At 42.9% G+C, this 15,154-nt stretch overlaps 1 protein-coding gene across 5 annotated transcripts in view; it reads right to left on the reverse strand.

Annotated features, from left to right (window-relative positions):
• The window catches only part of dennd2b (DENN domain containing 2B), a 465,023-nt gene that overhangs the window by 110,028 nt on the left and 339,841 nt on the right, over positions 1 to 15,154 (reverse strand). For all 5 annotated transcript variants that reach the window (XM_087996551.1, XM_087996548.1, XM_087996550.1 and 2 more), the window contains one exon: positions 8,968 to 9,183. In XM_087996551.1, the coding sequence (XP_087852677.1) occupies positions 8,968 to 9,183 (216 nt within the window). The remainder of the gene's footprint in view (positions 1 to 8,967; positions 9,184 to 15,154) is intronic.

Consider the following 15,154-nt stretch of genomic DNA (forward strand, 5'->3'; position numbering starts at 1 on the left):
TGGTATGTCCTACATGTCACTCCAGGTCCACTATCTAGGTCACTCTCAACTGCCCTTTGAAATGGTCATGCAAGCCACTCAGTTTCACCAAGGTTCTACAGAAATGTCTAGTCAGAATACAACCTGACAGACTACCTGCCTTCAATGTAGCCACTGAGAATGACAAAGCCAAACACGGTCACGTCAACTAAGCAAAAGCCCTCCCCAACCTGGAGACTTGTGGCAAAGCTAAGAGAGCTGCCATTCTGTTGTGTGGCATTACTGCTATACTAAATGGGATAGATTCAGATCACTAGATTAGAGTGGTGCTGGAAAAGCAGCATCCGAGGAGCAGGAAAATCGACGTTTCAGACAAAAGCCCTTCATCAGAAATAGAGACAGGGTGCCTGCAGAGTGGAAAGATAAATGAGAGGGGGGTGGGGGTGGGGAGAAAGTAGCATAGAGCACTTTAGGTGAATGGGGGTGGGGGTGGGCGTGGAGGTGAGAGGTCAGAGAGGAGGGTGGGGAAAGGTAGCAAAGAATACAATGGGTGAATGCAGGTGGGGATGAAGGTGATAGGTCAGGGAGGAGGGTGGGGGAAGGTAGCAAAGAGTACAATCGGTGAATGGGGGGTGGGGATGAAGGTGATAGGTCAGAGAGGAGGGTGGAGTGGATAGGTGGAAAGGAAGATAGGCAGGTAGGACAGGTCATGAGGGCAGTGCTGAGCTGGAAGGTTGGAGCTGGGGGAAGGGGAAATGAGGAAACTGGTGAAATCCATATTGATGCCCAGTTGATCAGATGATCAGAGGAATAGATAGAGTAGACAGTCAGAAACTTTTTCCCCAGGTACAACAGAGTGTTACAAGGGGACATAAATTTAAGGTGAAGGGTGGAAGGTATACGGGGGATGTCAGGGGTAGGTTCTTTACCCAGAGAGTGGTGGGGGCATGGAATGCGCTGCCTGTGGGAGTGGCAGAGTCAGAATCATTGGTGACCTTTAAGCAGCAATTGGATAGGTACATAGATGGGTGCTTAAGCTAGGATAAACGCTCGGCACAACATCGTGGGCCGAAGGGCCTGTTCTGTGCTGTATTGTTCTATGTTCTATGATGCTCTGGGGTTGAAGTGTTCCGAGGTGGAAGATGAGGCGTTCTTCCTCTAGGCATTGGGTGGTGAGGGAGCGGTGGTGGAGAAGGCCCAGGACCTCCATGTCCTCGGCAGAGTGGGAGGGGGAGTTGAAATGTTGGGCCACAGGGCGGTGGGGTTGATTGGTGCAGGTTGATTACCTGCACATCCACCAATATAATTTATTGTATCCGTTGCTCCCGATGCAGTCTCCTCTACATTGGGGAGACTAGATGCCTCCTAGCAGAGTGCTTTAGGGAATATCTCTGGGACACTCGCACCAATCAACCACACCGCCCTGTGGCCCAACATTTCAACTCCCCCTCCCATTCAGCCGAGGACATGGGCCTCCTCCACCACCGCTCCCTCACCACCTGACGCCTGGAGGAAGAACGCCTCATTTTTCTCCTCGGAACACTTCAACCCCAGGGCATCAATGTGGATTTCACCAGTTTCCTCATTTCCCCTTCCCCCCACCTCACCCCAGCTCCAACCTTCCAGCTCAACACCGCCCTCATGACTTGTCCTACCTGCCTATCTTCCTTTCCATCTATCCACTCCACCCTCCTCTCTGACCTATCACCTTCATCCCCACCCCCATTCACCCATTGTATTCTTTGCTACCTTTCCCCACCCTCCTCTCTGACCTCTCACCTCCACACCTATCCCCACCCCCATTCACCTTAAGTACTCTATGCTACTTTCTCCCCAGCCCCACGTCCCTCTTATTTATCTCTCCACTCTGCAGACACCCTGCCTCTATTCCTGATGAAGGCTTTTGCCCGAAACGTCAATTTTCCTGCTCCTCGGATGCTGCCTGACCTGCTGTGCTTTTCCAGCACCACTCTAATCTAGGCTCTGGTTTCCAACATCTGCAGTCCTTGTTTTTACCGAGATTCAGTTCACATTTGGCAATTCAAAAAAGGGGCATCCAGAATGGAAGAATTGTATTCAACAACAATCTACAACCTCATAGCTGGAAAGACCTCTCAACCAGGGTTGCAGGGTTTGAGCTACAGGGAGAGGCTGAATAGGCTGGGGCTGTTTTCCCTGTAGCTTCGGAAGGTGAGAGATGACCTGATAGAGGTTTATAAAATCATTAGGTGCATGGATAAAGTCTTTTCCCTGGGGTGGGGGAGTCCGGAACTAGAGGGCAGAGGTTTAAGATGACAGGGAAAGATTTAAAAGGGACTTAATGGGCAACGTTTTCACGCAGAGGGTGGTGCGTGTATGGAATGAGCTGCCAGAGAAGTGGCAGAGGTTGGTACAATTACAACATTTAAAAGGCAACTGGATGGGTATATGGAAAGGAAGGGTTTGAGGGATATGGGCCAAGTGCTGGCAAATGGGATTAAAATTGGAGGTGTAGTGGACAGCGAAGGTTACCTCAAATTACAGCGGGATTTTAATCTGATGGGCCAATGGGCTGAGAAGTGGCAGATGGACAAAGTTTGTGAGAAGATTTGTAGCTCAGGTGCTCGTTGTTGTGATTCTGTTCGCCGAGCTGGGAATTTGGGTTGCAGACGTTTCGTCCCCTGCCTAGGTGACATCCTCAGTGTTTGGGAGCCTCCTGTGAAGCGCTTCTGTGACCTTTCCTCCGGCATTGTAGTGGTTTGAATCTGTCGCTTCCGGTTGTCAGTTCCAGCTGTCCGTTGCAGTGACCGGTATATTGGGTCCAGATCGATGTGCTTATTGATTGAATCTGTGGATGAGTGCCATGCCTCTAGGAATTCCCTGGCTGTTCTCTGTTTGGCTTGTCCTATAATAGTAGTGTTGTCCCAATTGAACTCATGTTGCTTGTCATCTGAGTGTGTGGCTACTAAGGATAGCTGGTCGTGTCGTTTCGTGGCTAGTTGGTGTTCATGGATGCGGATTGTTAGCTGTCTTCCTGTTTGTCCTATGTAGTGTTTTGTGTAGTCCTTGCATGGGATTTTGTACACTACATTGGCAGATGGAGTTTAATTTATATAAATGTGAGGTGCTGCATTTTGGGAAAGCAAATCTTAGCAGGACTTATACACTTAATGATAAGGTCCTACGGAGTGTTAGTGAACCAAGAGACCTTGGAGTGCAGGTACATAGTTCCTTGAAAGTGGAGTCGCAGGTAGATAGGATAGTGAAGGCAGCATTTGGTATGCTTTCATTTATTGGTCAGAGTATTGAGTACAAGATTTGGGAGGTCATGTTGCAGTTGTACAGGACATTGGTTAGGCCACTGTTGGAATATTGCATGCAATTCTGGTCTCCTTCCTATCGGAAAGATGTTGTGAAACTTGAAAGGGTTCAGAAAAGATTTACAAGGATGTTGCCAGGGTTGGAGGATCTGAGCTTCAGGGAGAGGCCGAACAGCCTGGGGCTGTTTCCCTGGAGCGTCGGAGGCTGAGGGATGACCTTATAGAGGTTGACAAAGTTATGAGGGGCATGGATAGGATAAATAGGCAAAGTCTTTTCCCTGGGGTCAGGGAGTCCTGAACTAGAGGTCATAGGTTTAGGGTGAGAGGGGAAAGATATAAAAGAGATCTAAGGGGAAACTTTGTCACGCAGAGGGTAGTACGTGTATGGAATGAGCTGCCAGAGGAAGTGGTGGAGGCTTGTACAATTGCAACATTTAAAAGGCATTTGGATGGGTATATGAATAGCAAGGGTTTGGAGGGATATGGGCCGGGTGCTGGCAGGTGGGACTAGATTGGGTTGGGATATCTGGTCCGGCATGGACGGGTTGGACCGAAGGGTCTGTTTCCATGCTGTACATCTCTATGACTCTGTGTTTACACTATTTCCTCACTAAGGTTACCTTGAGCCCTTATCTCCAGCCTTTTAAGTTGACTTTCCTTTTTAAGTGTCAGTTTCTGAAGTTCAAACACTCTTTTTCTCTCTTGTCTGCTGCTGTCTCCTCTTCCCTCTTTTCTGCTGCTCTTTCCTTTTCCCCTCTCTTCTGCTTTTAATCGTAACACAGACTGTTTCTTTGAAAGGGTTCAGAAAAGATTTATAGGCATGTTGCCAGGATTAGAGGATTTGAGCTATAGGGAAGATGTTGAATAGACTCGGGCTATTTTTCCCTGGAGCGTCGGAGGCTGACGGGTGACATTAATGAGGTTTATAAAATCATGAGGGGCATGGATAGGATAAATAGACAAAGCAGTTACGTAGAGCAGTTGATCTTCCCTAATTACACCGGCACCATTCCCCACCTCTTCCTCCGCTACATTGATGACTGCATTGGCGCCACCTCGTGCTCCTGCGAGGAGGTTGAGCAATTCATCAACTTCACCAACACATTCCACCCTGACCTCAAATTTACCTGGATGATCTCTGACACCTCCCTCTCCTTCCTGGACCTCTCCATCTCCATTAATGACGACCGACTTGACACTGACATTTTTTACAAACCCACCGACTCCCACAACTACCTGGATTACACCTCTTCCCATCCTACCTCTTGCAAAAATGCCATCCCGTATTCCCAATTCCTCCGCCTCCGCCGTATCTGCTCCCAGGAGGACCAGTTCCACCACAGAACACACCAGATGGCCTCCTTCTTTAGAGACCGCAATTTCCCTTCCCACGTGGTTAAAGATGCCCTCCAACGCATCTCGTCTACATCCCGCACCTCTACCCTCAGACCCCACCCCTCCAACCGTAACAAGGACAGAACGCCCCTGGTGCTCACCTTCCACCCTACCAACCTTCGCATAAACCAAATCATCCGCCGACATTTCCGCCACCTCCAAACAGACCCCACCACCAGGAATATATTTCCCTCCTCACCCCTTTCCGCCTTCTGCAAAGACCGTTCCCTCCGTGACTACCTGGTCAGGTCCACGCCCCCCTACAACCCACCGTCCCATCCTGGCACTTTCCCCTGCCACCGCAGGAACTGTAAAACCTGAGCCCACACCTCCTCCCTCACCTCTATCCAAGGCCCTAAAGGAGCCTTCCACATCCAAAGTTTTACCTGCACATCCACTAATATCATTTATTGTATCCGTTTCTCCCGGATGCAGTCTCCTCTACATTGGGGAGACTGGGCGCCTCCTAGCACAGCGCTTTAGGGAACATCTCCGGGACACCTGCACCAATCAACCACACCGCCCTGTGGCCCAACATTTCAACTCCCCCTCCCACTCTGCAGAGGACATGGAGGTCCTGGGCCTCCTTCACTGCCGCTCCCTCACCAGACGCTTGGAGGAAGAACGCCTCATCTTCCGCCTCGGAACACTTCAACCCCAAGGCATCAATGTGGACTTCAACAGTTTCCTCATTTCCCCTTCCCCCACCTCACCATAGTTCTAAACTTCCAGCTCAGCACTGTCCCCATGACTTGTCCGGACTTGTCCTACCTGCCTATCTCCTTTTCCACCTATCCACTCCACCCTCTCCTTCCTGACCTATCACCTTCATCCCCTCCCCCACTCACCCATTGTACTCTATGCTACTTTCTCCCCACCCCACCCTCCTCTAGCTTATCTCTCAATGCTTCAGGCTCACTGCCTTTATTCCTGAAGGGCTTTTGCCCGAAACGTCGATTTCGAAGCTCCTTGGATGCTGCCTGAACTGCTGTGCTCTTCCAGCACCACTAATCCAGAAGATACTTTCAGGTACTTTGTCATGGAGTTGACAGGAGAACACTTAACTGTGTTTTGCAAACTTACTCTAGGGCAATGATTCTCTGGAATTTGGTTGCTCAGTAACTTTGGTAGAGTCAAACTACCTCCTTTCCTGGTGAATTGGACCAGTCTCATGTATATACTTGGTTTTCTTGATTCACAAAGGAATCTTATACTGTGCTTTTCAAGCTCTTGGAACGGCTACTGGGAAAGTACAGCATCCAGACAATGCGTGTAAAGGAGGTGGAGGAGCGCATTCCTCTTTGAGATTTAAAAATTCTTTCCACCCAGTAGCTCCAGGCTATGTAATTGATTATCTTTCTTTTCAAACATCAGCCAACTGCAACATCAAAATACTGAGGCTGCTGGAAACTGGAACTAAACGCCAAACACTACAAATATTCAGCACAGCAGGCAGCATCTTTGGAGGGAAAAGAAAGTTAACACTTCCGGCTGATTACCTATCAGCAGAACTGGGAAAAGCTTTAAGCAGCGAAGCTGGGAGCGGGGAGCAGGAGGTGGGTGGGGTAGAAGTGTAGAAAAAGGTAGCAAAAGAAGAATGAAATCTCTGAAAGGATGAAAGACAAGTGATTAATTAAATTATACAAGAGTTGGTTGTGCAGAGTCAAAGAGAGTGGTAATAAGAGACGTACATCTGGTTGACATGGACCAGTTGGGCCAAATGGCCTGTTTCCACGCTGTATGACCAATTAACTCTATAAAAGAAATACATGTCCAGAGGAGGTGAGAGTTGCAGAAGGATGAATCGCTGCCATCTGAAAGCAACAAAGAGTGAAATTGAAATCTACAAAGAGAAAGGAATCAAAATGCGTCGAGTCTGAAATTGGTGGATCTTGGAAGGCTATAGAGTGCTTAATTGAAGGACAAGGTGTTGTTCCTCCAGGTTATGTTACATTCCATTCAAATATTGCTCTTGCGCTCTGCTCTTTAGTTAATCGATATGCCTTTCCAGTGCATTTTTTTGACACAAACAAGTAGCATCCCAACCACCGCCCACTTTGCAGAGCTGTTACTCTGCTCGTCATCTAATTAAGGACAGTGACAGGCTTCAATACATGGACAGCTTTGGCCATTGGGCAGGAAACAGTAAATTGGGATAAAGGATTCAAAGGTGACCGGTGACTAATAAGGTTCCACAGGGATCAGCGCTGGGGCCACAACCTTTTAAATATATATAAAAACACCTTACAGCAAGGAAATGAACGTACTGCAGTCAAATTTGCAGATGACACAAAAATAGTTGGAAAAGCAGGTTGCAAGAGAAACACAAACAATTTACAAAGGGATACTGATAGGTTAAGTAGGTGTGCAAAAAATTGGCAAACAGAGTAAGTGTGGAAAAATGTGAAGTGATTCATTTTGGAAGGGAGAACAAAAACACAGAAATATATAAATGGAGAAAAATTACAGAAAGCTGCAACACAAAAGGTGTTTGGGGGTTCTTTGCATTAAACACAAAACTAACACACCAATAATCAGGAAGACTAATGGAATGTTAGTCTTATTTCCAGGGGTTGGAATACAGAGTAGGGAAGTCTTACTGAAACCGTACAAAGGTGCTGGTGAGACGACATTTGGAGTACTGTGAGCAATTTTGATCACCTTATTTACGAAAAGACATTATTTCATTGGAGGCAGTTCAGATAAGGTTCACTAGGATGATCCCAGTAAAGAGATTGTCTTATGAGCAAAGGCTAAACAGATTGGGTCTCTACTCAATGGAATTTAGATGAATGAGAGGTGATCTCAACAAAACATGTAAGATTCTTGACAGGGTAAATGCTGAGATGGTATTCCCCTCATAGGAGAATCTAGGGACTCAGGATAAAGTGGTGCCAATTTAAGGTTGAGGAGGAATTTCTTCTCTTGAGTATAAGGAGTCTTTGCAACTCCATGCAGTGGGGACCTGGAGTCAGAGTCCTGTGCATGTAAGGCTGAGATGATAAATTCTTGATCATGGGGAAAAGAGCAGGAATGGGACATGATGAACATTAGATCAGCCATGATCCTATTGAATGGTAAGGCAAGTTCAAGGGACTGAACAGCCTACAGTTTCAATGTCTTACGGTCTTTTGCAGGCAAAGAGTGAAAGCAACTCAAGATAAAGGCAACCCCTGTTCCGGTGGCCATCTCTTAACAACTTTATTACAAGCTGAAGAAAGATAAAGCGATAGAGAATGGACACAATTTTGTATGGAAAATAATGCAACAAGAAATCCTACCATTTAGGTTTGAAGCCTGCAGGGGGCGGGAGCATCAAATTGATGCTGCTCGCCTATCTGCCACCTCTCGGCATCTGCAAAGCTCCAGTTTTCACAGGGGCTCACTGGCCAATGGGAATCTTCCCTGCAGCTTCTGATCATTGGCCTGATCATAATAGGTCTTTTAATTATGTGAATACGCTACATGCTAATAGCGGGCGGCTAGCTGTCATCACCCCACCCTCCTGCTTCCTTAAAAACACCTTGGAGACAGAAGATGACTGAAATTCAGCACATCGGCCCACACCAGCAAATTACAGCATAATTCTACCAGATTGGGGCATTCACATCATATCTTCACATCACCTATTGTTGTAATGTCGCTAGTTGTTGCTGATTCAGCAATATAATCATTAAATCCTGAACCTATGCAAATTAGCTTTTGATTTCAAACACTGCCCTTACACAAAACATTTTCCTAAATCATTCTCCAAAAAAAATGTAATCAAAATACTCAAAGCATAACACTGATATATTGCTAACTCTTGCAATACTATTCTGTCATTTATCCTTAAGAAACTAGGAGTTCAGATGGAGGTCATAGTTGCTCTCCTTCAATTTCCAATACTCCAATTCCTGCAGCAAAGAGACAACTAGTTCAAATGCATTATTGAGTGAAAGCACTGACCACAATGATCCTTCCTTTAGTTCAACAACCAAAATAACGCAGTAATACTCACTTTACCAATCCACAAAGCTGCCAAAAATCTTTGGAACATTCCTATTCTTAATTTCAACAATGAAAAATACTTCATATTTAATTCCTAGTGACTATCTAGTGAATCACAGATTCTCAATAACATCTTTTAAAACAAAATTCCTTTCTGGAAAATGATAATTACCCAGACGTATCTGGTGGCAATCAGATGTCATTGTTAAGTTTACATTTTTTGACATTCATGTACATCTTCTAATAACATAACCTTTTTCTAATTTCATAATTTAAAAGACAATTCAGTTCGAATATTCCTTACCTTAGGGATCCTCCTGGACCGACGGGTAGACAACAGCTCACTGGTTGTGCTCATGCTGTCATCATTGAGGCTGGTAGGGGGTGAGGGCATACTGAGGTGAGACAGAAGCAGTACATCATCATGGCTGTGCCTTTTGGATAGGCGTGGTAGTCTAAGGGTCTTCCTGTCTATGGTACCACTCAGACGCAATGACAGACTGCTGGGTTTTGGAGGCAGCTTTGGAAGACAATACGTTGACCAGGTTAAGAAAGAATAGAATATATATCAGCATATTTTTTCATAATCTTTAGCTTTTGAAACAGATGACATTAAAACAGAACTTTCTGCTTCAATCATCTAACCAAAGTTTGCATGGACAATACCAATGCAATTGTGTATGCTCTAGGCTAATTAATTCCAGACTTGAGAGTGAGTGTTTGTTCCAAACTAATCTAAGAACATTCGAATTGGTTTGAATATAAACACTAAATGGCCATAGTGAAGTAGTGGAGAAAAGAAATGAAAGTAGTGAAAAATGAGTCTGAGCATAGCATTTAGAATCTTGAGTTATAAATAAGGCACTTGACATCTGCTCTCATTAGTGTAAATCTGCAGATGATTTCTTTCTGCTCAATCTGTTTTGAGTTATTTTGATCATTAGCTCATTTTTTAAAAAACCAATAAGAATAGTGTCGGTGCCTACACGGAGTGGAATAAGATTTTGTGACCAACCTGGCATCTGTTTGCCTTCAGCTTATTTAGTTTCTGTATAAAACAAATACTGAGTCTGCCAAAACAAATTTTATCATTGACCTCTCATCTTTATCAATAGGAAATGTTCATCAACTTATTGCCCATATGTCATTGCAACATGGGGTTCCAGATGTGCATGCCAGTTCCAGAAACCTACTGGTGGGTCCCATATCTCACAGATCATTGTCCACATTCTTAGTTATAATACTGCGTCCATTTGATGTGTATCCAATTTACTTGGCAAATGTGAAGCATGCACAGGGCTTTGCTTAGGAATGCGTGCACTGAGAATTGAGTTCCGGCAGCAGTGAATGTAATGTTGGTCTACTATAAAATTTCTTCCAATGATTTATAGTTCTGTTTTTCTTTTTTGCCTTTTGTAGTACTTTTTTTTTCATTTTCCATCCAGCATTGATTGAAAAAGGAAATAGATTGTCCACAAGCAACGTTAAGAAGTAACTCCTCACGGATTAAGTCCACACTTCTCTATCAGCCTCTGTCAAAAGCAGTGGCTCACAAGATTCTTTATTTGACATTGTCTCCCTCAGTAATGGGAAAACTGCCCCATTTATAAAAAGAGACAGTGTTTCTCCCAAGCTTACAATGTAAAATGTTAATACAGAAATAAATTTATTTACTGGGTAAGACCCTGTATTCTGCGAGCAAAATAGAGCAAACTGAGATTTTACAAAGGACAATAGTATTATAATTATAGACCCATATAGATCTACAGCTCAGAAAAAGGCCCTTTGAACTACCAAGTCTACACTAGTTTAAAACAAGCAGTTAACTATTCTTATCCCATTTCCCAACAATTAGCCCATAGCATGTCTGCCTTGGCATTGCAAGTGCTCATCTAAGTGCTTCTTAAATGTTGAGAGAGTTTCTGTTGCTACCACCCTTACAGGCAGTAAGTGCCAAATTCCCACCACTCTTTGGCCACCTCTAAACCTCCTGCCCATTACCTTAAATTTATGTATCGATCCTTTCACCAATGGGAAAGGTTTCTTCCTGGCTATCCTGTCTATGCCCCTCATAATTTTATATGTCTCAACTGTGTCCCCCTCAGTCTCTTCTGCCCCAAGGAAAACAACCCAAGTCTATCCAAAATTACTTCATAACTAAAACTCTCCAGTAGAGGTAATATCTTGATAACTTTCCTCTACACAGTCTCCAATACAGTCACATCCTTCCTATAATGTGGATTCCAGAAGTGGACACAATATTGTAGCTGTAGCCTAACCAACATTTTATACTGTTCCAGCATCACCTCCCTGCTCTTAAACTCTATGTGTTGGCTAATAATGAAACAAACACACTACAATAGCAGCAATTTTACAAACTACCATAATAGTTTTAAATTAGATAAACTTATAAAGTGTAATTGCAATAAATATCTATTTACGAGCTGTGCAGCTCATATGATTTTGGTCTTATGACAAAGACTAAATACTTCTATAAAAGTTTTTTTATTGTAAGCACATTTTCAATTATACTAATTTATGGCACCAAATGATCAGTTTTAAGACAATATCAAAAATTGTCTTTTAAAAGTATTCTAAAAAGGTGGGCAAATGTGTGAGATCATGGCAAGTTTTGTGTTTTGCAATATAGGAGTGCATTTGAGTGGAAGTTTGATTTTAAAAATGTTTGCGCAACTAGCACAACATCATGTGCAAATTGTGCATGGATCACCAATTGCATCCCACGTAAAAACTTGACAACAATATATTCACCAGGGCAATTTTCAACATGTGCTATAAACAGGCAAGTGGATCACCCACATGTTCTAGAACCCATCAATTTTTTTCCACTCATGCCCCTCTTGATCTCTCAAAAAAGAATCAGCAAAAGCTAGCGTGCCCTTTTCTGATTACATCTGACACTCATTTTAAGGGTGGGTCATTCTAAGCTTGGTATCAAAGGGCAAACACTGTTTTATCATTGAAACTGCAAATTAGTGATTATTCCTACCACTTGCATAGGATCCACATTTAATATTTTGATAAGGTCCTTCTTGTTTCATGCAGGACTACATCAACGCCAATTTTGAGATGCACTTAAAAATTGAGTTGGACCTTGTACAGTCCACGTCTTTACATTTTAGACAGGATTGATGCAGCACTGAACTTTTGAAGATAGTTGGTATGATTCTATGTTTGGTACGCTTGTTAGCATAACCTGAGTTTACACAGAGATTTAATAAACATTGTGTGATTTCACTGGAAAGCAAACTAGAGGGAATTTTGATAAACAAAAAATTTCACAAATTTTGTGTTACACCACACAATCACCACAGGGTGGTACCGCATTTGTGGCTTTTTGGGAATAAACCTATCTTTTATGCACACAATTTCCAGAAATATCATAGCACACATAATGACAATCACATCTGAATCAAAAGATAAATGTCCAAAATTCCTCAATTCCCAGAATGTTCCAGTGCACTAACTATATCAAACTGTTGTCTCCTGTAAATGATACCTTAATGTTATTGTTTTAAGCCTCTGATGTTTCTCTCCCATTACTTTGCAGAACAGTATTACATTCACTGGGTAGGCTGCTCCAGCTGAGGTCTGAAATATTTCAGGTTCATTGAAACTGACAACTATTTGGTTCTGCAGAATGCAGCTCTCAGTTTGACAAATTTCGATGCACCCTAATTGTTTGGCCACAGATCTACAAAAAGCAGGTTTTTATTGTAAAACCAGGAAAGAACCAAATATATCTTTTGCATTTAGAGCGGGAGGGTGGGGGCATTTTTGATAACAGCTTCTTGTGCCATAATGATTCTTAAAAAAATACATTCAAATGTGTTCTCCAAGTCATGTCGGAGAGAAGTGCATTTTTTTCTATATAAAACATATTGCATGGCTACGTACCATTTTTTTAAGCTTAAAGTATGATGAAATTACAAATTGTTGAAAAACATTTTGTTGAACCTTTTCATTTTGCAGTCATCAGGGCAATTCACAAGTAATATCAATGTTAAGCGAAAACAATATTTATAATGACTGAAAGGAGAATTCTGTTTGGTAGACATTGTCAAGGAGAATGTAGCAGTTTGATGATCTCTGACAATTAACTGCCAAGCTCGGTTTAAATTTTAAACCAGGCAAGTCATTGGTCAAGGCCCTGAGAAATGAGTCAGAAAACTGCTGTCCCCTTTTTTGTTGAATTGAAACAGGCATATTTTCATGTTCTTTCTGTCTTCAAAGAACAGGGCGCTATTTCCAGAAACTGCAAGTGCACCACACAGAGTCCAATTGACAATTTTAAATTGGTTTCCAGCATCATCTTTTGCACACTCAGAATTATTTAGTAAATGCTGTCAAATAGCAGAGTCACATCTAATGTTGGACAATGCGGTTTGATTATTGCAAACATGAGCTGTTTGGGCATGGTTATTACCTCCTTGCCTGCCACAAACAGCCAAAGGGACATACTGTTTAATGTGATCCATTAGTTTTTTTGGGAAATGTCTACAAATCTAGCACCATCACCAAAATTCACTTATTACATTACTCATTTGAACAATAGGCAGAACAACCTTTTGACGCAAAAGCAACACCTTATTATTAATGAATACAATTCATGTAGCTCCTGCATAGTAGCAATTAGCATAAAACAATTAACTGGCTGTTGTTGAAAACCATCAAGATACTTGGAGGTAATTCAGGTTATTTTCTGGACCAAAACTGACAGCCTTAAGCTTTTTCATGACTTTGCACAATATCCCAAGAAGTGATCTGATCAGGGTAGAAATCCCAATATGATAGTGACCAGTGAAGGTAGTAGGAGTAGTAGAGAACCCACTAGCTAATTTCTCAACATAGTGATTAATGATAGGGAGCATTGTTGACAACTATAATTCAAAGGTAAATTTGAGTGCAAGTCCTGGGGAGTGCTGCTGGACGAAGAGACCTTGAGGTGCAGGTTCATAGTTCCTTGGAAGTATAGTCCCAGGTAGACAGGATAGTGAAGATGGTATTTGGTACGCTTGCCTTTATTGGTAACTGCACCAAGTACAGAAGTTGGGAGCTCATATTGCAGCTATACAGGACATTGGTTAGGCCACTTTTGGACTACTGCATGCAATTTTGGTCTCCTGCTATTGGAAGGATTGCAATTTTTGAGAAGATTTGTAGCTTAGGTTGTGATTCAGGTTGGAAGTTTGCTCGCTAAGCTGGAAGATTTGTTCTCAGATGTTTTACCACCATGCTAGGTAAATAGGAAGGATGTTGTGAAACTTGAAAGGGTTCAGAAAAGACTTACATGGATGTTACCAGAGTTGGAGAGCTTGAGAATCGGGAGGTGAATAGTCTGGGGGTATTTTCCCTGGAGCGTTGGAGACCGAGAGGTGACATGATAGAGGTTTTTATAAAATCGTGATGGATGTGGATAAGGTGAATAGACAAGGTCTTTTCCTTGGGATGGGAGACGAGACGGCATACGTTTTAGGTGAGAGGGGAAAGATTTAAGAATGAGCGAAGGGGCAACTTATTCACGCAAAGACTGGTGCTTGTGTGAAACGAGCTGCCAGACCACGTTGTGGAGGCTGATACTATTAGAACATTTAACCCGCATCTGAATGGATATATGAATAGGAAGGGTTTAGAGGGATATGGGCCAAATGCTGGCAAATGGGACTAGATTAATTTAGGATATCTGGTCAGCATGGATGCCTTGGATTGAAGGGTCTGTTCCCATGCTGTTCACCTCTGTGACTCTCTAACCATGTAGGCCATTAAGACATAAGGAAATTCTTACTTGCAGCAGTGGTTTCAAAGGTAGCAAATTTATTATCTACATATCAGAAATATGTGAGGGATAGGAATGAAAGGGTCATTCCATTGAACGCAAGTTTCCCATTGGACCCAAAGATGACATTTTCAAAAGGTTGGCCTAGTAGAGAACTCATGGCAACACCATCTATTTGGGTATGATATTAAAACTAAATACACAGAAAGAGTTCCTGTTTGCTGTGCCTAACCAGTCAATGTCTGCAAAATTCAAATCACAGTGCTAACATTAAACGTGATTCCACAATTGGCCATTAGTTAAATGTGTATGAAGAGTTATACTGACAACTAATTTAGAATCGTAGTCAGCTTCACAGTGTGGTGGTGCACTTGTGCATAGGAGAAGCTATGCATATTGTGGACTCACTGTCCTTTGCAGACAGAAAAAGCATGGTTGTTTCAACTCAATAAAATAGGTGACATGTCATTTCTCATGCAATGCAGTGAATGATCAAAATTCATCTACCTTGTTTACAATTTAAATAAAGCTTGGCAATTAACTATCAGTCTTCAGCTAGTGAGTGAATTCTCCATGGCAATGCCTTTACCAATAAAAGTCCATTTGTCAACTACTCAGCACTCTCTAGCCATTTGGTATAAATATTGTTTCCCCCATTTATTGGTATTTCTTACAAATTTTCCTGATTGGTTTA

This window comes from Chiloscyllium plagiosum, unplaced genomic scaffold (genome assembly GCF_037043375.1).
Source record: "Chiloscyllium plagiosum isolate Xiang-an unplaced genomic scaffold, Cpla_swu_hap1 HiC_scaffold_18, whole genome shotgun sequence".
Classification (NCBI taxonomy): Eukaryota; Metazoa; Chordata; class Chondrichthyes; order Orectolobiformes; family Hemiscylliidae; genus Chiloscyllium; species Chiloscyllium plagiosum.